This window comes from Corvus hawaiiensis, chromosome 3, assembly GCF_020740725.1.
Source record: "Corvus hawaiiensis isolate bCorHaw1 chromosome 3, bCorHaw1.pri.cur, whole genome shotgun sequence".
NCBI classification, from domain to species: Eukaryota; Metazoa; Chordata; class Aves; order Passeriformes; family Corvidae; genus Corvus; species Corvus hawaiiensis.
In genome coordinates, this window is record NC_063215.1 from 6,067,521 (window position 1) to 6,089,522 (window position 22,002).

Here is a 22,002-nt window from a genome sequence, read left to right on the forward strand (position 1 = left end):
AATCAGTATGAGCAATTGATCATTTTAAATTAAGTGGTCTGCAATGATAAATTTAAGTGAGGACAAACAGGAACCAGGAGTAGTCTGATACCAGCACATCAACACTCCTGAATGTACACAGAAAATTCTGCTTCATACAGAGCTTTTTTAGGAATGTGTTGCATGAAGTTGTGACTTTTTTATAAAGGAAGGAAGATGAGTAAGAATCAGGGAATAGCTGCAGCTGGAGGGCAAGTCTGGAGATCATTTAGTCCAACCCCCTGCTCTGTGCAGGGTCAAACTAGAGCAGGTTGCTCAGGGTCATGCCCAGTCAGGATTCGACTATTTCCAAAGATTGCCCACAGTCTCTCTAGGCAAACTGTGCTAACACTTGACCATCTCACCATAAAGAGAGGTTTTAGTATAAACTTTTTTTTTTATATTTAAATTAATTTTCCTTTTTTTTTTCAGTTTGTGTCCACTGAAAAACATTGAGAAGAGTCTGGATACAGCTTCTTCACTCTTCTACAGCAGATGCTTATGTACAGCACTGGCCTGAGCAGCAACCCCAGGGGTGCACCACCAATGTCTGACCTCCAGCAGGACTTTGTGCTGCTGATCACAACCCTTTTAGCTCAGCAGCTGAGCCACTTTTCAATCCTCCTCACTGTCTACTCATCTAATACCTACTTCATTCATTTGTGCATGGGGATGGTACAGGGGACAGTGCCAAGAGACCTAAAGTCAAGATAAAGAGTATCTACTGCTTTCCCCTCATCCACTGAGGTCATCACCTCACCACAGACCATCATCAGGTTCACCAGGCATGAATTTCTACATATTTAACGTTTCACACTATAATTTAAGGAATGAATCAAACCCTACATTTAACATTTTTTCCCCTCTCCCATTATTTGCCTTTCTGTCCCCTCTGTTTTTTATTCTCTCTCTCCACATCTGAAATTCAGCCAAGCACACCCTAGCATATCATATTTGTAGATGGCTGTTCAGTACCTTCACAACACAGACACGTAGAGATAAGAAGACAATCCATGGTAATGCAATAGTCACTCGTTACCAAAAATAGATTTTTCTTTTAAAATGTTTTAGAGAGTTTACATGACTTAGGCTCATGTTATATATGGCCCCAGGTATAAGTTTTAAGTCTCCACAAGCAGGTAAGAAAAATCTCAACTTCAATACATTTCACATACACAACAGTATTTTATAGGTGCAAGTGTATTTGCATTTAATTCAGACAAGGATTGTGCTTTTGAAGCAAACCTCCTGACAACCCTCACCTATCACACTTTGTTCTACACCAGTGCTCAGGCTGAGTGTGCAAATTGGGTTTCTTGGGACAAAATTGAAGTGGAAGAGGCATTCCAGGCATGCTCAGTCCAGACAACACAAACTAGGTTCAAAAGTAGTCTGAAATACCACATCCACACACAAATACAACAGACCCACTCTGGCCAGATTCAGTCGAGAGACAGCTTCCTTTAGCAGAGGTTGTCAGAAACTAAGAATTTCAGCACCAGGTACTTGGCCACTATGTGGAAAAAAATTAAATTTAATCAATGCAAAAAAGATTAGGTTGGTGTCAGAATTCTGATCTATTTTCCATTTCTTTCTAGTTAAGCAGGAAGGAACACTAAGATGAGAACTTCTGATCTGTAGTAACAACAATGCACAGAAGGGCCAGGAATAAGTCCAAATAAAAGCACAATTCTAAGAGGCCTGCAACCACCCACACTCCATCTATGGCAGGTTATACACAAGGAAACTACATTTGCCAATTAGACAAGAAAAAGGCTGGCACCAAACACAGTGAATCAGTTTTCTTCAGCAGATGTCAATCTTCACAGGGAAAGATTAAATGCTTTACAAAGCCCTAAGAGAAACACAGCACAAAGAAATGACTGATTTTGCTGAATGACCTTCAAAAGTCAAAGCACAAAAGAACAGCCACATACCTAAACCCACATTACTTTCCAGGATACTCCAATAAAGTGCCAGGTAAACCTATGTTTTACAGGTCAGCAGAATAATCGACATTGGAAGGGACCTCTGGAGGTCATCTGGTGCAACCTCCTACCCAAGGCACAGAGAGCTTCAAGGTCAAATCAGATTGCTCAGGGCCCTGTTCAGTCAACTTCCAAAAAATCTTCCAAGGATAGAGCTTCCTCAGCCTTCTTAGCAGCTTCCTCAATCTTCTTAGCAGATTCAGTGATTACCCATTGTGAAAACTGCTTTTTCCTTTTAAGTTTTGAGGTGGCAAATTCTGACTGGGTTTATTTGCTGCCTTCTGTGGTGCACCTGCAAGAAAAGTCTGTCTGTCTCTTCTCTGCACTCACTTGGTGGCAGAGGACAATTAAGTCCCTCCAGAGTCTTATTCTTCTCCTTAGGCTGAACAAACCAAATCCCACACACAGGCTCTCCTCATTACATGCTCTCCCTTTCCATCTTGGAGCCCCTCTCCAGCTTGTCTACATCTTTTTTTTGTGTGCAGAAGCCCAAAACAGGACACGCTATCCCAGATATTGCTTCACCAGTAAATAAAATAAATCACCTCCTTCAGCCTGCTGGCTCTACGCCTGCTGACGTAGCACACGATGCAGTTATCTGTGACTGAAGACTGGAATCTGAGCATTTTAAAATACAGAAGCCCCACGGTGAGAAAATAGAAATGAAACACAGCTGGAAGCAAATATACCCCTTTCTGCTGCATCCTCAGAGATAGAAGGACTACTCTGCGGGGGGCTTTCCATCCAGCAATAAAGTGGCTTTCTGCACTGCAGGAAACTCAGTGTGTTCTCTGGTTCCCTGGGAAGTCCCTTTCCAGTGTCTCTGCAGCTTGTGCTCCTGTCTTACCAAAACTCTGCTGCACTGCAGGTTTCTTCCTCTTTACCTTTCTCCTCCCCTGCTATGTCCTGCTCTGGAAGCCTGCTTTTCCCAGGGCTCAGCTGCTTCCAAGGAACAAACAACATTTCTTTGGCTGTTCAGCAGCTGAGGCTTCAGGGTCCAGTAGCTCACAGAAGGAAAACTGAGCTCTTAAAATCACTCTTAGACGTTAAAAAAACAAAACCACAGGCATGAGAAATAATACACTAATACTAAGCATTCAAATATAATGCAAATATCACCTGTTTCATAAGCACTTTAAAGAGCTTTCACTAAGACCGACTTATCTAAATCCTGACCTGACGATCTCGTTTGTGAGTTGAGGAAGTATGGGCTGCACGATCAGACTGTTAAAATGGGTTGAGAACTTGCTGAACTGACAGGCTGGAACACTAATTATCAAGTGCTTAACATCCACTTGACAAAAAACAACAAGATGAATATCACAAGGGTCAGTATCAGGGCACAAACTGCTCAGTATCTTCCTAAGCACTCTGGGCAACACAGCAAATTGCAAATGTGCCGAAAGTGCAAATGAAAGTAAAATAGTAAAGAAGGAGCAAAGACTTCTGTTTCAATTAAAAAAAAAAAAAGAAAAAAGAAAAAATTCACTTGAAGGGTAATACAGGTGTCATCTGCCCAGAGAGGCTGGGAGTTACATGGAGGTTTTCAAGAGCTGATGAAAAAAGTCAGAGTTGACCTCAACTAGTGTTGGCAACAGTCCTAAACTTGAAGGCAGAGGCTGAACCAGATGGCCTCCAGAGATCCCTTCCAACCCATGTCTGTGTGATCCTGTAAAGATACAATGCAGGAACTTAATTGCTCAGGACAGCAATAGTAATTTGGGGAACAAACACCCCTGGCGAAGACAAAGCATGCCTTAGTCTAACACATGGATGAACCAAATAAAACAATTCCCATCCTACCCAGGCAAAAGGGCACTTGTTACCACTCTCAGACTCAAAAAGGAATGTGTTGGTTTCAGACCTTCTCATTAGAGGTTTTTAATAATAATGCACATGAGGAAAAGCAGGACAGTCTGCTTACTTGTACACACAAAAAACCCTGAAGTAGAGAGAAGTCAAATTCAAAGTCAAATAATACAATGTACTTTGTATTGCCAAGAGCTTAAAGAAGATTCTGTCTTTTGTCTGACAAATCTCTGTCGACTCCTCCTTGACTGCCACTTAAATATCACTGTAAGATACATTTTAAATATCTCACTACGTTTACCCAAATTTTCAATTACAATATAACTCATCACAACGGCTTCTGAGCATACGAAACCACGTTTTAGCTAGTGGGCCTATAGGCTTTTCCACCATTGCTAGCAGAAGTAAGATATTCCAGTTAGAGCAAACTGCTTTGCAAATAAAACAGTAACTCTTGCAGGGATGAGTTGTCTCTCTACCTAAAAAATTTCTTGTGCCCAGTCTGAGTTGCCTAAACTGCCATTCTTAAAATTACCTGACTGTTCTACTAGTCCAAGAAAATCACAGTGAGCTTCCATATTAGAATTATTTTCCTGAAGGTTGCACACACATTGCGTGAATATGCACATGCGACACAAAAACCAAACTGCAGAAACAATCAACTGTAGGAAGGTTTATTATCTGCTCTTACATACTAAGAATACAGAAAAAAGTAATCATCACACTCAGTTCATGCAAATATATTATGCTAATTTTTTTCTACACACAGCAAAACCATTTTTAGTTATTACCTTAGAGAAGGAAGTTCATAATTAAATGTTCTGGCTTAGGATTCACTGAAAAGTCCAAGTTGCATAAATATGACACGATATCACCAAAATTACTTAAGGTATTAAAGGGACATGAGTCATATCTACCTAAAACAACTGTTCCTGGCATCACTAGTGTTACATTATTCATTTTGGTTGTGTTTATTCATTCCTCTGGAGTCTAGGACGTTGTATTAGGTGCTGTACTAACAAGCATCACAGTCCTAACACAGTTAAGATAATCAATAATCCCATCAAAGAGATCAGTCCTTCTATTTGCAAGACTTGAAAATTACACTTTTTTTTCCTTACGTTTTATGCATTTAAAACTACTGATGCATTCAAATATTTCAGGAAGCATTCTCTCCAGTCCGTTCATTAACTACCTTTTCACATTAGATAGTGACTGTACCCATTAGACACCAATTAGCTCTGCTAAGTATTTCTGGGCATATCGAAGACATTCCACCTCCCCCATAAAGATAAGAATACCAAAGATTTCTCCCCACCCCTTAGCAGTCAAGGGGAGAAGGCACAAGTGATTTATTCTTAAATTAGAAGATTCAAAGTTAAAAGTAGAGCTTTTTATCAAGTTATTTTTACCAAAAGTAGTCTCCTTAGCAATGCTGTGCTATGAAAAGCACAAGTACTCAATCTTCTCATTTTTCTCAAAAAACAGTGTAAATGTATTTAAATAATTTACTACTACATATTTTAGCTGATGCCATTCATCTAAACCAGGATGAAACTTTATCCATCTTATGCATTACCTTGCTTTCAAATAATCCTATATACTTCAGTAGGGCTTTGCCAAATAAAACAATAACTATGCATAAACATGGACCAGATTTTAATAATCTTAATGCAACAGTACTCCCACTCCTTTCCTTTACCAAAAAGGAAAAAAAAAAAAATTATGAGGGGCTCCCCGTAACAGCCAGACTTAAGTGCCTTAAATCATTCCTGGGATACATTTGTTGTGTAAAAGTGCCTGAAAGGAGGCTGTATTCTGGTGGGGCTTGGTCTCTTCTCCCAGATAAAAAGCGAAAGGATAAGTGCAAATGGCCTTGCTCCAGAGAAGGTTTAGATTGGATATTAGGAAAAATTTCTTCACTGGAAGGGTTGCCAGGCATTGGAACAGGCCGCCCAGGGAATTGGTGCAATCACCCTCCCCAGAAGTGCTCAAAAGGTGGGTGCATGTGGCACCTGGGGACATGGATTAGTGGTGCCCTTGGCAGTGCTGGGTTAATGGTTGGACTCCATGATCTCAGAGGTCCTTCCCAACCTTAATGACTTTGTGATTCCATTTATCCCAACAACATCCAGCTACAGTAGGTGGAAGAGTAATAGCATCCTGGTCAGGAGAGAAAGATAAACCTGTACACAATTTGGGTCCCAAGTCCTAACTAGACCAATAATCATTTGGTTGTGCTTCCTCTCTGTAGCATGGAGAGCAAAGCTGCTCCATGACAGAGGATTAGCTGGAATCTCACATTATAGTGATGGAGCCCTTGGCAGAAAAAGATTTGATTTACAGCAGCCCATGACGATAGCATTACATATGTCATATTTATTAGGATTGAATTCCTACTCAGTAGATACTCACCAACGTTCAGCTGAGTGACTCAAAGCAATAAACTGATTTTAGGTTTTAATGAAAACTATGACAAGCAAGACAAAACAGAAGTTGCTTTTAAAACCAATTTAATCAGCGGGCTCTAAACTACTCTAGGGTCTAAAACTAAACTGTTCTCCTCCAGTTTGCCCCTTCTCTCAGCTTTGCTACTCAATCAGGTGTAGTCACCTATTTATATCACTTTACCTGGTAGTGCTGCTGGTATGGTTACAAGGGACAACAGAACCTATTTTACCAGGTTTGCAGGCAAGCACAACAAAGAAATTATTTCAGCCCATCTTCCTAGCTATACAGAGGATACCACTGATGGAATAAACACATGGAATGAGGAAAAACTTCAGAAATGTTGAAGATAAAATGCTAGAAGCTGAGTTCAGGTGCTGCAGAAGTCAAGATCTAGGTCCACCATAAGCAAAAACACTGCAAAAGAAAATCTGAGAGTAATAATAATTCCTCTATTTTGCAGGGCTGAAATGAAATTGAAACATATTTAGGGTAAACACTGTTGTTCTAACGCCACAAAACCAGCAAGGATTAAAAATCGTATTTTGTATATAATATTCCAGTGGCAGGGTATTTAAAACTACATTCCTTAATATGTATTATCTTTCCCTCTTCCAACAGCAAGTGCTGTGTGGTGCAGGGAGGAGTCAGCAGATGGCACCCATGAACCAGAGCACACACGGCCTTTAGCACACACACAGTGGGCTGGGTTATCCACAGAAAGTCTGTGATTTCTTTCTGTACCAGCCAGGATTTTCGTTTACACCTTGTAAATAGTCTAAGTGTGTATAAATCAAGTTTACTTTCACTATCAAGATCACTTGCTGCACAATCATCAGGTGCAAGAAGGTGTGCTGGGAATGGAAGACATGGAAGAAGTGGAACAGTGATTTTTATTTTCATAATTTTAATCTCAAATTCCATAGTATCAGTGTTTTTACCCCAGTTTTCAGAAGCAATGTTTCTATGTGAGAATGCCAGTTGCAAATACGCCCTTTCACCTTGCCAAACACACATCTAAGGTATGACCTCAAAAAACAAACAACAACAACAAAAAAATCAACCTACAGGTGGCAACTCAGGTCAAAAAAACAGAATGCATTAACAAGAAACTAAAATTCTTTTAAAAATCAAGATCACTATACTGACACAACTCATGTTTTGTAGGTCTGGGGTTAACACCAGTCCTTATGCTACAAGAACGTGGATAAAGGAGAGTTCAGTGTCCTTCAATAACAAAACAAGGTTGGGAGGGCATTAACTGCTAATGTGGAAGTAGAAGAAAAAGCAGGGCAGGTACCAAATATTTCAAGGAGATTGGATTATCCAGAAATTGTATACTGCATACCTGCAGCACCCAAACCACCTAAAATTCTAAAAAAGTCACTGTCTTCACATGACTTTCACCTCATAAAGATTCTTCTGAAAATCCAGTGCCTGTTATTGATCATGTTCAAACTCCACCACCCGTTCTCCTCTTCAGCTATACCACTAGAAAGTAGTTGGTTTTTACATGAAACTAATTCTCATACCAAGTGCAGATCTGTGCAACACTTCCTTCCCCCCCCCCCCCCCCACCCCCCCACCCCTGCCTTTTGTTAGTTAGAGAAAGAATGGGCTGGAAAAATAACAGGGTTGTGCTGGGAATGGAAGACATGGAAAAATCTCATCTTCACTCAAGATACTGATAAGGTGTACAACCATCTCCTTCTGTTTCAAGACTGACAAATATCAGATAAGGATTTAATTCTTAGACCTGAATTAAACACATGGAATACAGACACGTAGCTTGGAGCAGCTATTTTAAGCAGTTGCTTTTGTTGTCGCCACACGGCGTCAATCACATCATACATTTTAGATCAACAGAAAGACTGTGATGCAGCAGGGTTCTGAATAGATAATCAGAACTCTGCTTCAGTAAGTGACAGCTCCACCAAAAAAATTCTCAAAATCTAAATACATGCACAGGGCAAACTGCATCTGCTGTATGTAGGTCACAAACCAGCAGCGAGTCAGAAAAACTTCCATTCAGAACTGAAAGAGTGATAGATTAAGACAATAAAACAATTTCTTTGGGAAATACTTATTAAAAGGTAGAAGCTTTTTTATTTAAATCATTTGAAACTGGAATATAAAAAAAGGAAGACAGATTGTCTTCCTAACAAAGACTCCTGTACCACTTGTGCAGTATTTCTCCCTCTTAACTGTGAGACAAACAGGAGCAATCACAGGAGCAGCTGCATCACAGAGCACACAGCAGGTAGAATGGACACCCGGTAAAGAAACACCTCAAAGGAAGATTTGTAGTTACAGATGCAAAAGATAAAGGGATTTACAGAAGGACGCGGAAAGGAAGGACAACATAACAGCATTCTGTGGTAAATTTCCACAGCTCCTGTTGACAGCAGCAGATTTTAAAGGAATTTGGAAGTGTCTGTGACTAAATTGCTCAAGTCAGACAGTTTGAAGCAGCCCTGTACGTTTATTTAGAGGAACAGGATCCCCAATATGTAAGAACTGAATGGGTCCAGAAGTTACTCATTTAAGCATCTAACATTATATATCCCAAAATGTGTCTCTGCTTGCTAAGGAAGCATTCCTGGGAGAAGCTTTGCAAAAGCAGAAAAGTGAAAGCAAGCAGTGCCAGCTTGGTAAGGTATATTACAAATGTTTGATATCACATAGGAGGCAGCCTCTGGCCTGTGTCAGTGCTCTCAGCCTGTACATGGCCCTGTCCCAGGAAATCAAAGAAAGCCAAGTAAGAACTCCAGCCCCCAAACTGGCAGAAGGCTGATTTAAATGGTCCTGTGGCTCCATGCAACACAACCTCAGCCATGTGAAATATCCATTCCCCTCTCTTCAAGACTGCTGCTATTTCAGCGTCAGTGAACTGACTGTGCTTTCAGTCAGGGATACCACAAACTCCAGCTGTTTAACAAAAAAAAAAAAAAAAACCAAACAAAAAAAACCAACCAAAAGCTTTCAAGAAGAAATTTAAAAAAAAATAATCAGCATCCAAAAGAGTCATGAAGAATAAAAACAGAAGAGACGTGTTTCTTGACTTTATCATGGCTTTTGTAAGTCAGCCCATGGTACACACCAGTCTGTATTGAGAGCTTAACACAGGGGACTTCTTCCCCCTCCATTCAGGGCTGGTACCTCACTTCCTCTGCATCTTCTGAAGTTCCCAGTTTTTTCTTCCCTCATAAGCCAGTCACATGCTGGAAACACAGGGATGAAACCATCAGATTTCTCCCCTGTACTGGTTCCAGTAACATGAAATGCAAAATTTCTAATTCTGAATGCTGCAGTCTTACAGTGTCGTTATGCTTTTTTAACTCACCACAAGGCCAGGTAAAGACAACACACAAAGACTTGAGTCCACCCTGCTGCAGTGCAAGAGTTACTTTCATTACTCTCTTGCCAGAGATACGGTAAATTTTTTTCCCATTTTACTGTCATCTTAACTTCCAGCTCATTAGTCCGTATCACATGGAAGGCTTCTCTTATCCCTCTGAGACAAATACATTACATCTACCATATCTGCAATGCCTCTGCTTCTGGATTAAGTTTCAAAGCCCAGTACAAAAGTTATGTAACTTAAGCAGGGTAGACTGTCCAGAAAATGCAATCGAATTAGAAGAAAATAACCTAAAAGTAATCACATCAAACCAAGATAATTAAAGAAAGTACATGCACACACACACTACACAAGAAACGGAGAACTTGAACAAAATCCTCCCTGATGGAATGGTATAGTTTATCAACAGATCTTGTTGCCCCAGGATTGGATCTGAGAACAAAACCATGGAGTAATCTTGGCACTACTGCAGCAAATGCTAAAATTTCCACCAGATGGAAAAGAATCAGGAATTTATCTGGCATGGAAGAACACATGTTTTCAAATGCACAGGAGTAACTGATAATTCGTATCACCTTGATTCAACTATGACCTCTCAACTTTGTGGTCAAATCTGTTGCAGATTTTGTCTTAATTAATGCCACAATCTTAAAGCTGCCATCTCTCCCTTCTCCACCCCGTACTTTCTCACACCACCTCCCCATACACCTCATTTTCTAAGACAATATTCCTCTTCAAGCATGATTTTTACACATCTCTATTAAGCATTAGTTTATTAATTACATTTAACTCTTGCAGAGTGTTCTTACCATATATTTTGTATGAAAGATTTGAGAAATTCTCTTAAATAAGTGGTAATTAGAGTTGTAAATTTACTGTTTTGAATGTGATTACACTGTAAGGTTGCTTCTGTAAACGCAGTGTCTTTATAGACTGCTAATGAAGGCTGACCTTCATTTAGCAGCCTTTTCCTTGGGCCAGAAAACTGATATCAGAACTTGTGGATGGATTAGGACCTCTGATGCTATTAAAATAAAGAACAGCTGCTGCCCTAACTACATTAGAATGGCTTTACTGCACTTTTTGATTACTATCAGATAGAAAAACAGGATTTTTGTTGACTTCACAGTGACTATTTGCTGGAGAGAGAAGGGCAAAACTGTGTTTGATTATTAGCAGATATTTGCTGATAAGAACTATTTAGTGGAACAAACCAAAGACTTTTCTATAAATTACATAAAGGCAGCTTCTCCCTTTGGGAGCTGTAGCTCTTGCTCGTGTCAGCAGATACCTGAAGGGTTGACTTCTTCCTTTAATATGCAGTGTGCCAGCAACAGCTTCAATTAGACCCAAGGAAGTTCCTGCAGAGTTCATGGCTGTGGTTTATTCCAAGTGTAAGATGGTGTTTTATCATCTCAGCTTTTATTGCTTTACAAAAACATGCCATGCCTTAGATTGCCAGACAGGAAAAAAAAGGAAAAAAACCCTAAAACAGGAATAACACTGGTCAAGAATAGCAAGCATCACCAGTTACAATAAATCTTATCATCCCAGAAAACAACATATCCCGCAATCATCCTGGAAAAGAAAGGCTCGATAGTCTGTGTACATGCAGTCAAACTCCAGTATTTTCAAGCAGGATAATCAGAAGGAAAAAAAAACTGACTACCAAAACTCTGTCAGAAGTCCCGGCTGAACCCCTATTCCAGCTAACCCTGGTAGAGTTCAGAGGAAAGCCACACCAACCTCAGTGTTCCAGGCCAGATCCCACTTCCTCAAAGATCAAAAGGCATTTGAGCCCAGGAATTTAGCTCAACCTATTACAGGAGGCAGACAACTGCCAAGTGGAATCTTAACCTAAATTTGTACAGTGTTTAGGGATATCTAAATCAGACCTACCCACAGTTTATCCTACAGTGTCCACTGTGGTGGAGAAAGGAGTAATTAAGAGGATGATTTTTTACTGACTTACACACAAGCCCCTGCAATTCCCTATGGCTCCCAGAGCCTGTTTTCTCATGCCATAATAGAAGGCCCTCATAAACCTTGGCATGGATTTACTGACACCTTTGTTAAAATGTCTCATTATTCAAAAGTCTGTATTTTAGTAGAACTGATAAGAAATTTATATTCCTGTATTTAAAAAAAAAAAAAAAAAAAAGGAAATACTTACTCTGAATGGTCCTTTCCCAGGGAAGATTTCCCACCCACCCTGGTCTGAGATAACACATTCCCTCTAGACTGCAGAGTAGAATACAGCCACAGAAAGCCAACACTAGAAGAATTTTTCCATAGTTGCTCTTAAGGAAAAAAGTACGTTTCCAAATTTAAAAAGCAGACAGTAACTGCTGTCTTGTGTGTTCTGGAAAGAACATTAATCAGTTTATTTTTGTAATTTACAAATAACTAGTATAGTTAAATGCTTTGAAGCACTACTTCAGATTTCAGCTGCAAGGAATACAGGCCTACCTTTAACCCAGTTGGTCTTTTGCCAGGCACGTTCTCCCATCAAAACAGGGGCATTTGTGCTACCAAGAACGCTGTCCATGGATGGGAAAATAACCTCAAGTACTGTAACAATTATTAGACAGCATCCACATGACAGACGGTAGCCTTTCAGACCCAGAAATACTTGTTACTAACTTTTTGGTTGGTTTAGTTGGTTTCAGCACCACCACAAAAACACCAAACCACATTTTCAGAGCAGGATTGTACATTGATTCAATTGAGGAATATTCAGAGCTGGGAAATTCCTGCATGCCAACAGCATAATCTCCAGAACAACCCAAGAGAAGACGGAAGGAATGCCTAAACTAGACTGACAACTCTTTACAGCTCCTTTGGAAATTCTGCAGATCGCCTCAGAGGAAATTACCATCAGACCCTATACACATACATAAATTCAAGTTGTCTTGTTAAGAGCCACAAGAGCAGCCTTAAATAATCTCCTTATAAATATGCATTGACATTCTGAATATGCAAAATACACCAATCAAAATTAACTCATTTTCTGCCTCCAAACCAGAATGAATACTCAACAGATCCCAAATGTCAGTGAAGGTGAACTTCCCTACTGCCCCTTCTCCAGTAAAACCTCAGCTCCTTATTGTTGCTGTGGCTTGAGACATAAGGAGTTCCAGACACTGAGATGCTTTGTGGATCTTACTGTCAGTCACATGCTACAGTACATCCAACTTCATCAAGTTACTGCTTCTCTTATCTGAGCTCCTCAACAGAACACCTGACCTGTGAGCAAAGCACAGGAACAACAGCTACAGGGAGGAGCTGTAACACCACATCCCATTCCATGCGCCAACACAGAGCTGGGTAACAAGGTCCAGCAGCTACACCATGGGGTAAAAGGGAGGGAGGTTTATGAATGACAAATACAGAATCACAGAACAGTTTGGGTTAGACAGGACCTAAAAAGATGATCTAGTTCCAACCTCTGCCATGGGCAGTGTCACCTTCCACTACACCACTTGGTTGCTCCAAGCTCCATCCAACCTGGCCTTGAACACTTCCAGGGATGGGGCAGCCACAGCTTCTCTGGGCAACCTGTGCCAGGGCCTGACCACCCTCACAATGAAGAATTTCTTCTTAGTATCTAATGTCAGCCTACCCTCCTTTGGTTTAAGGCCATTTTAAGGCCAAATATCAACAGCTTTTTCCAGTTGTAGAGAGAATTTGTATAATGAGGTTGAAAAAGTCAGGCTTACCACTTCAGCAGTCAGATGGAATATGAGATGCAGAGCAGGGAAGGTCACAGGTGTTTTCAGACAAAACACTGGATTGCTCAGAGATGGTTCGTAGGAAAAGTATTTGAAATTAGTTACAGAAAAGAAACAATGCAATGGAAAAAGAACTTTAGACTGCATATTTCTCAGAGCAAGAACAGCCTCCCAAAGCTTTATTTTAGTGCTTCCATGATCATACAAAAAAAGCAGTGCTTGGCTGTCTGCAAGCCAGCACCCAGGGAAAAGTGCAAAATAGGATTCCCAGAGGGCAGCTCTGATTCATGAAGGACACTGTTCCTACAGCCTCTGTTTGCAAGCTCTCTGTATTTTCATTTTATCAGATGTATAGACAGAGTATAGTAAAGAAACACTTCCATTTTCAGAGAATGCCAGGGAGTAACACTGATCCCATTTATAAAGCAGAACAAAGCAAAGTTGTTAGAGATTCCACAGCACGAGGCACAGTTTGCTTCAAGTGGCAGCTTCTGATAATGTTATCATATCAACCACCACCAACCTTAAAAGGTAGAAAAACTGAAAGTAAAACAAAGGAACAGCCAGTGTACCAGGAAGGCAGAGTGAAGTCTGCATTCCTTTCCAGCCTTGGAGCCTGACTTCATCTTTGCTAGGGTGACCTTCCACTGGGTCCAAGATTGACTACTAATATTGGACTAAAAAGAAGTGTGCCACCCTCTAAATATAATGATGACTCAACACCTAGAGGCTTCAGTGATGTAATATGAACAAAGAGATTCTGACTTCACAATCTAGATGCTTAAAACTCAAGTCAAAAGGAACAGATCTTCCCCCGCAGACACAAAGCCTGCCTAGAGCCTCCCAGAGCATCATCTTGAATTAGCCTGTAGGAAAAGGGAACCGAAGAAACATTTCACACGTAGCAGCAGACACACTGGCTCCACTTTGTTTAAAAGGAGCACTGAACAGACACATTTCAATTATCTGCTTCAGTCAAAGCATCAGCAGAAAGTTTCAGTTCCAGAATTAACATATAAAATTAAAGACAACACAGTAAACCAGTGAGCAGTCCAGTGTTTTTCACTGAACCTTAAAAATAAAAATAGCAGCACGAAAATGTGCTTTGTTGAGAAATCTGAATGCAAGTACAAAGGAAAAAAAGCCTTTACAAGTAAAGCTACAAAGATCTCTTAAAGCATCACCCTTGGACAAATATTCCAGCACCCACCCCCACCTGAGGGAGCCTTAAATATTTTTCAGGATCCAAGTTCAATAATACATCTTAAGAAAAGAAAGTCAAAGGAAGTCTAACAGAGGCTTCTGCCGTAAGAGCAAGCAATCATCCAATATATGTAAATAGTTGTAACGTGAAAGAATCCCTCATGAAAATAGTAATTGTTTTCATAGTAAAGTCCTTCTATTAAAATAGGATTATCTTTTCCATTGGCTTGTTACTTTGACTTTTCTCCTTCCTGCCCCACCCCACCTCCATTAAGCTCGTGGTTCAGAAAATGCATTTTTAATCACCTTCAGTCCCCAATCTTGCATTCCCACACTGGCCCTCTGCATCAGAAGAATTAGGATACTCTTCAACAGATGTTCACCGAATCACAGATTGGAGGATGTTGGAAAGGACTTCTGGAGGTCATTTTTTCCAATCCACCCCTGGCTCAAGCAGGGCCAGCTTGAGCTTAGATACCCAGGACCATATCCAGAGAGCTTTGGAATATCTCCACAGAGAGAGAGAGACTGCACCACCCCCCTGGGCATCCTGTGGTATCACTGCCACAGCAAAAAAGTGTTTCCTGATGTTCAGAGGGAACCTCCTGTGTTTCAGCTGATGTCCATGGCCTCTGCTCCTGGCACTTGGACCACTGAAAAGAGCCTGGATCAGCCTTCTTTGCACCCTGTCTTCAGGTGTCCACACACACTGCTCAGATCCACCTGAGCCTTCTCCAAGCTCAACAGGCACAGCTCCCTTGGCCTTTCTTCAGAGCAGACAGGCTCCCATTCCTTCATCTCTGTGGCCACCCTCCAATATGTCTGTTTCTTCCTCATGCTGGAAATTCCAGAACTGGACACACTTGATCAGTATTTTCTCACGCAGAAATAGTAACAGTATCTCCTATTGGTTTAAATTACATTGGCAAGAAAAAGCACTTGGTGGACTTTGGCTATCACTGCCTAGGCAGCTTCACCATAACTAAAACGCTCAGAAACTGATGAATCATTCTTTATCTGAAATAAAACCATCAAGTTTAATCGGTGCTCCTTCCAATTTGAGCCCAAAGAATGGGAAAAAAAGGAGCACGCAGCTTCTAAAAAGCTTGAGGAAACACATCCTTCCCCCATGAAAACATATTCTAATAATGACAGCTTTGTGTAAGCATCTCCTGAGGCACTACAGCATCTGAAGAAACCATCCTAAGAGACAAAGATGCTTCACTTTGACAGTGTGTTTACTAGTCCCAGCCCGAAGGAAGTTCAAGTCACAGAACAGAAAGGTTGGTTTTACAAAACAGTGATACGTGCATAACAAAAGCACAACAAAAGGGTTACTACCCAAAGTTTAAGGGCTATGGGTAGCAATTAACTGCTGAAACACTCGAATACCCACCCTCAGGAGTTATCAGAGTCATGCCCTTTGGCTCACCAACACAGTTGCTTTATCAGGAAAGCTAAAAGGAGCAGCACCTCCCATTCAGTCACACTACCAGCCAAAAATCAGTCTCAATTTTGCCATATCTTGCTCACACATAAATAGTCCCATCAGTTTTTCCAAGAGGAATGCAACAAAACCCAGGGTTAAGGAGTAATTTTATTTTTAGCTTCTTTACAATAACACTTCCATGACCCAACCAAGTCAGTGCTGTACATTCCAAAACACCAAATTAATCTGCCCCTACCATTAACAGCTTTATGCCAAAACAAATGATCAGAGCACAGGACAGCGACAGGGACACAACCGAATGTGATCCCAGCTTTGCAACAGGTTATCCTGCTGCATAATCTTATCCACACCTTTGCTGGGTTTTAGGAACTGAAAAGCTCTGTATTTTCTAGCACACTGTAAAGAAGGTACAATTTCATTTTCCATAGGAAGGTCCAGGCTGTCCATGATGGGAGTGGAGATAAGCAAAGCCACCCCCCCTCAGCTGCAGCAAGCTGCTAAACCAGTCTGCACAAATCCTTAAATGCCCACATTATCAACCCAGTTATCTGGGGCATTCACCTGATGCAAGCACACATTTCTTTCCAAGTACACAGCCTGGAAGGTAGGGAAATATTTTTTTACCAGCTGCTCTGTTACTGAAGCAACATCAGCTACAGGTATCATTAAACTATATTCCCCTTTTCTTCAGTGTTTAAGGGCAGTCAGTCCTGAGCACCTTCCTTGAAGCCTGATGGCAAACTCATCTTCAGATTCCAGAGTCCACAACTCTTCAGGTTCAGGATGGTGAGACCTCAGGGTGACAGTCAGGAGAAAACCCAAGCCTGTGTCTTTCCATGCAAAGGACACAGCCTTCAGCTGCCAGAATTCCTCACCTTCATAAAAAGAAAGTCTGAACTTAGGCTCCCTGCAGGTGCCATCATTGCTTTTGACAGGAGACAGAATCCCTTCTAAGAGGGATTGTAGCCAAACAGCACTGGTGAAAGGGTATTTCTGACTCAGGACTCAGAACAAAACGAATCAGCTTATCCCCAGTACAGATGTACATGCTGCCAGTAGCTGCTGCAAGTCCACACTCAAGCACAATCTGGAATTTACCCCGTATCTGATACAAAGGAGTTAAATGCCTTCAAAATAAAACCTGTCTTCAGTGAGTGTATTGCTTAGATATCTGTGGGTTAGAAGTTTGAACTGGACATTTCAGCCCCTTAGACACTTCAGATAATGTAACTTTAAAGCTGATAGTGTAAATTCCTTACATTAATGCTGTTCCATGCTAAAGCTACTCAGAACTTTCCATACCAAGTCAAACCAGACATTTACAATGACAGGCTTCTCTGGCTTCCCTTACTAGCTAACTTGTAACTTCCAGTCATACCTTCACTTTCCTCCTAAAAGTGCAGGTCAGGAGTAAAAGTCAAAAACACATTACAAAAAGCTTTATTTTCTGTAGAATGAATAATACAATTAAACAATTGCAGATATAACCATTACTGTAGTACATTCCTTTTAGAAGTTTATTGTACCATTATATATACTTTGGATCAAAATATAATTGAAGATATGACTGTTAGCAGCATTTATGAATAGTGATCGTGTGAGATTTTAAAATTTAGCTTAGCAACTTGACAATATGTTATTTTGAATTCATGTCTGCTCTTATCTTGCAGCAACAGTTATTAATAGAAAGGATTATGGATATTAATCAACTGGGAACACAAGTACATGTTCTACAGGAATAATAAAAACCATAATCAACTCCCCAGGTTCTTGGATTTAATGAGAAATCTGAAGGTAATCCCATCTTGTTAAATATAGACTTACAGGAGTAACCACTTACCTGCAAACAGAGCTGTTCAACCCACAGCATGGACAGGGCATTTACAGACCTGCACGTGGCACAGAATATCCACCTCCACAACACAGCTGCTATTCTTAAGACACATCCTTAAGTCCTGCAAGTCTTTGGGGATTGCTATCCCACATACTTACATAATCACCCATTGCATTTTCTAACTAAGCCATCAGCTAAATACCAGAATTCAGCTCTCAAAAGGGAAAGCTCAGGAGCAAGTGGGGATAGAATCTCTGCAGGGTGAAGAGAAAGATTCTCTACTTCTAGGTGGGCTTCTGTTTTCTTCCTTTAAAACTGGACTTTCAGACCCCTTCAACTTTAGTCAAGTTCACTACCAGATGGTGAGAAAATTCTGGAAAATGGCAGAATGTAAATGCAAGATGTTTATTAGCAAAAGGCCTATTCAATAAAATAGGGCACTGTTTTCCAAAATTGCAATTTAGAGTGAAGGATTTTTAATATATAAATGCCCATTTTAAAGCTCATATCACAGCACTAATCTGTATTATTCAAACATTCATAAGACATCATCACAGAAGACAAAGACGCCTAAAAAACTAAACCCAAACAATTCTACTTGTGCAGCCTTAACAGACACCACTTTCAGTACCTTTAACAGGAAGCCTGTATCCTTCGAAATCTTGTTTTATTTCTCTTTCATCTGGTAATTCCCCCTCTAAAAATCCTTTATCCATTCTGGCCAGCTCTGGTCCCAGTGACTTTGTAGTTTTATCTGGATCCCTTAGACAGTTTCAGCCAAAATCCACTGTGCCACTGCCAGCTTGTTTCTGAACTGAAAATCCTGAAAAGGACACTCAAGTAGCTTCAGATGTGCCTATAACAATTAGCTCAGACTCATTTCATCAGACAATAATGCCCCAAGCAATCAGTTTTATATTCCTGAAGTCTCAGTCAGAAAGAATAGTAGACTAAGAAACAGGAACTGAATGCTTCCTCCAAAAGTTGATTTTTTTAAAATTGTTATTATTATTATCTTAAGACCATGTTGTTCTCAACATTCTGTTTTAGATTAATTGCAGAGTTCAAAATATTTTCATTAAGTTTCTCATGTCTTTTTTATCTAGAAAAATCTAAAGTGAATGACAGTGAGAACACAGTATTACAGGTAACTTCAAACACTTCAGACCTTATCTCTCTCGCTACAAGTACATGAAAGAAGGTTGGAGTGAGGCAGGTGATGGTCTCTTTTCCAAATTAGCAATCAATAAGACATGAGGAAATGGTCTCAAGGCATGCCAGGGGAAGTTTCGCTCGGATATTAGGATAAATTTATCTACCAAAAGGGTTGTCAATCATTGGAACAGGCTGCCCAGGGAAAGGATTGAGTCAGCAGCCCTGGAGGGGTTTAAAAGATGTGTACGTGTGGCACTTGGGGACACAGTCTGGTGGTGGGCTTGGCAGTGCTGGGTAAATGGTTGGACTCAAAGGTCTTTGCCAACCTAAGGATTCTCTAATTCTAAGAGAAAATACAGAAAGGCAGCCTCCCATCCCAGTGGTCTGTGATCAGCAAGCAGGAGCAGCCATCACGTTTGATTTTGCCATCCCCACCATCCCTGCAGCCAAGGTTGCCATGAACACACAAACCTGCATTTCAGTATTCTGCAAATCTCAACAAAAGAAAAACTTTTTTTGTTGACTTCAGCTTTTAAACGCTTGAAATAAATGTCACAGCAAAATGTTGTTATCACCTTAGAAAGAAGTCATATTTGTGATCAAGTTTCTTTGCATGAGACAAATTAAACTGTTTCACTGACTGCAATAAACAGATAAAAAGCATAGGTTTCTCTTACAGGGAAAACATGGAAACAGACACTGTACCTTACTGTCCTCATCCTCAAACACAGACTGGTGAACGTTACAGGCGAAGAGAGAATTCGGGAGATCATTGAAATCAATTATTTCATGAAAATCTTCCTCTGCAAAACATCTCTTTAAGCCGTTGTCTCCATTGATAGAGTAGAGTAGGAACTGCCCTCCATCCTCCGGGATGCAGCCATAGTGGCCAAGGCCCCGCATTCCAAAGAAGTAGGAATCTCCCCTCATCCCTGGCAGCATGGAGAAGATAACATAACACAGTTACACTATGTATTTAAACATTCCACATCCACAAGTTAACCCAGGGATTCTTCAGTCTGGGGGCTTGGTTTGCAGAAAGTAAATTTCACACTATTTCAAGGCAAGAACTGGCCTTTGACACTGGGCACTAAGACCAGTCTCACCAAGGTTCAAACAGGAACTTGGCTTCAACTTCATTTATTAGCACAGGAAAGGCCTAAACTTATCAGTACAACCTTCTGAACACAAGCAGAAGAGACATTATTTAGGGGCCCCTTGTCCTATGAGAAAACACTGTGCTGTATTTGGGTTTAAGAGAACCCTGTTTGTTGCTGGGAAGGCTACTGGTGCTTCTGAGTCTGCAGCCAGCTCAGGAAGCACAATGCACTGGGTAAGAAGAACATTGAAAATAACTTTGAAATTTAAATCAGGCATCAAGGAAAAAAAAACCAAAACAAAAGACTCTTCTGGAGAGCAGCATGAACATGGCATCATCAAAAACCAGTACAGCCAAGACACATCTCTGCTACAAAGAACAGCCAATTTTTTCTACAGTTTAAGTACAGAACTTACACTGGTTTCCATGCCCATTAGCAATTTCTTTGCATCTTAATCACACTAGGAAGCAAATAAAATTAAGGGAAGAATGGACTCAATATGACTTTCAGCAATTTTAAGAAAGTCCTGCTGATTTTGGAGCCTTTATCCCAAATGCATCAGTACAGAAAGGTAATTTTAAGGCACACAGAACGACGGGCACACATAATGAGCCCATACATTAAATGAAATCACTATTGTTGTTATGAGAGTAAGCTTCATGCCAGCCAAGGGAAGTAAGTCAAGGTCCAATTAATGATCAGTATGTTAATTAGTATAAAATCAGGTATTTAGCAGTCCTTAGTAGACCAACCTATCGCTTCTACAGAGCCCCAGTAAGTTAATTACAAGTTTATTGGATAATAATCTATTCCCTTTTACTTGTTTCTTTCAATAACAATATGCAATCATTAGCAGCTTTTCCTCCTCATGACACAAGCAGTTAGAGAGTTACATAAACTCAGCGTGCTCATCTGTTCTGCTCTGCCCTTGCTCTCTTGCATACTTGCTATTCTCTATAAATAGCTGTAAATATTAGCTCAAACACACTATATAGGACTGCTGTCCAAAATTAAACCATATGGGCTTATTACACTTAATCTCAGTAAAGCTAAATTATGGAGCTAATTTGCTATGGCTGTGCCTTTCATATAACCTCTGCTCTGAAATGAGATTTGGCTGACAACAGAGCACATCATTCCGTAACATAAGGTTATGGAAATATCATTAACTCTTACTGCTGGAGTCTCAGGGCTAATGACAGAAGTTCTCAAGAACACAAGCTGAAGCAAGTCTCAAAAGTACTGTGTTAACCTGAGGACAGGTTTTCAGGCTATCAAATACACACCTTCCTTTCACCAGCTCAGTCCAATATTAGCACAACTACCTCCAACTAATTTCAGTTTAGAAATTAAATTCTAATTGGAAAGAAGAAGCCTGAACAAATGGCAGAGGAGATGGCTACAAGTCCAGCAGTACACGTTACTGTAGAGAGTTGACCATCACAGTGACATTACCCCTGGTATTTGAACTCACTCACTTAAGCTTTGTATTACTGTACATTTCATGGTAAACACATCCAGGGAAATACTACAAAGAACTTCTCACACCAGCCAGAAACTTCACATCAGAATGTATTATTTTCTCTAGCAAAAGGCGTTAATAAATCATCTCCTCCAAAAATAATCATCTCTAAGCATGTTTGTCATCATGTCTAGCCTGTGTCATTAGCTTTATGAAAATGAACTTCAAGCCCAGTGTGTTACAAAACACAATTTACATCACAGAGCAGGCTTGTGCCAGTCTGTGGGAAGAATTTCATTCACAACAGGCAAACAACTTGCAGCCAGGGAAGACTCTGACCATCTGAGAGCCACAGAAACTGACACACTAAAGTTGTAGGAATTTGGATTATGAATGTTAAAGCTAACAAGTTTCATACCTCCTTTCCCAAGGCATAACAAAGC

General features: G+C 40.4%; 1 protein-coding gene across 2 annotated transcripts in view; it reads right to left on the reverse strand.

The window, feature by feature from the left end:
• RCAN2 (regulator of calcineurin 2) overlaps nt 1-22,002 on the reverse strand; it is an 84,964-nt gene that overhangs the window by 57,255 nt on the left and 5,707 nt on the right. The window contains exon 2 of one of the 2 annotated variants that reach the window (XM_048297708.1): nt 19,703-19,929. In XM_048297708.1, the coding sequence (XP_048153665.1) occupies nt 19,703-19,927 (225 nt within the window). In that variant the 5' untranslated portion in view covers nt 19,928-19,929. Of the gene's footprint in view, nt 1-17,848; nt 17,894-19,702; nt 19,930-22,002 lie in introns of those variants that run through there. The other variant, XM_048297710.1, reaches the window with a different exon arrangement.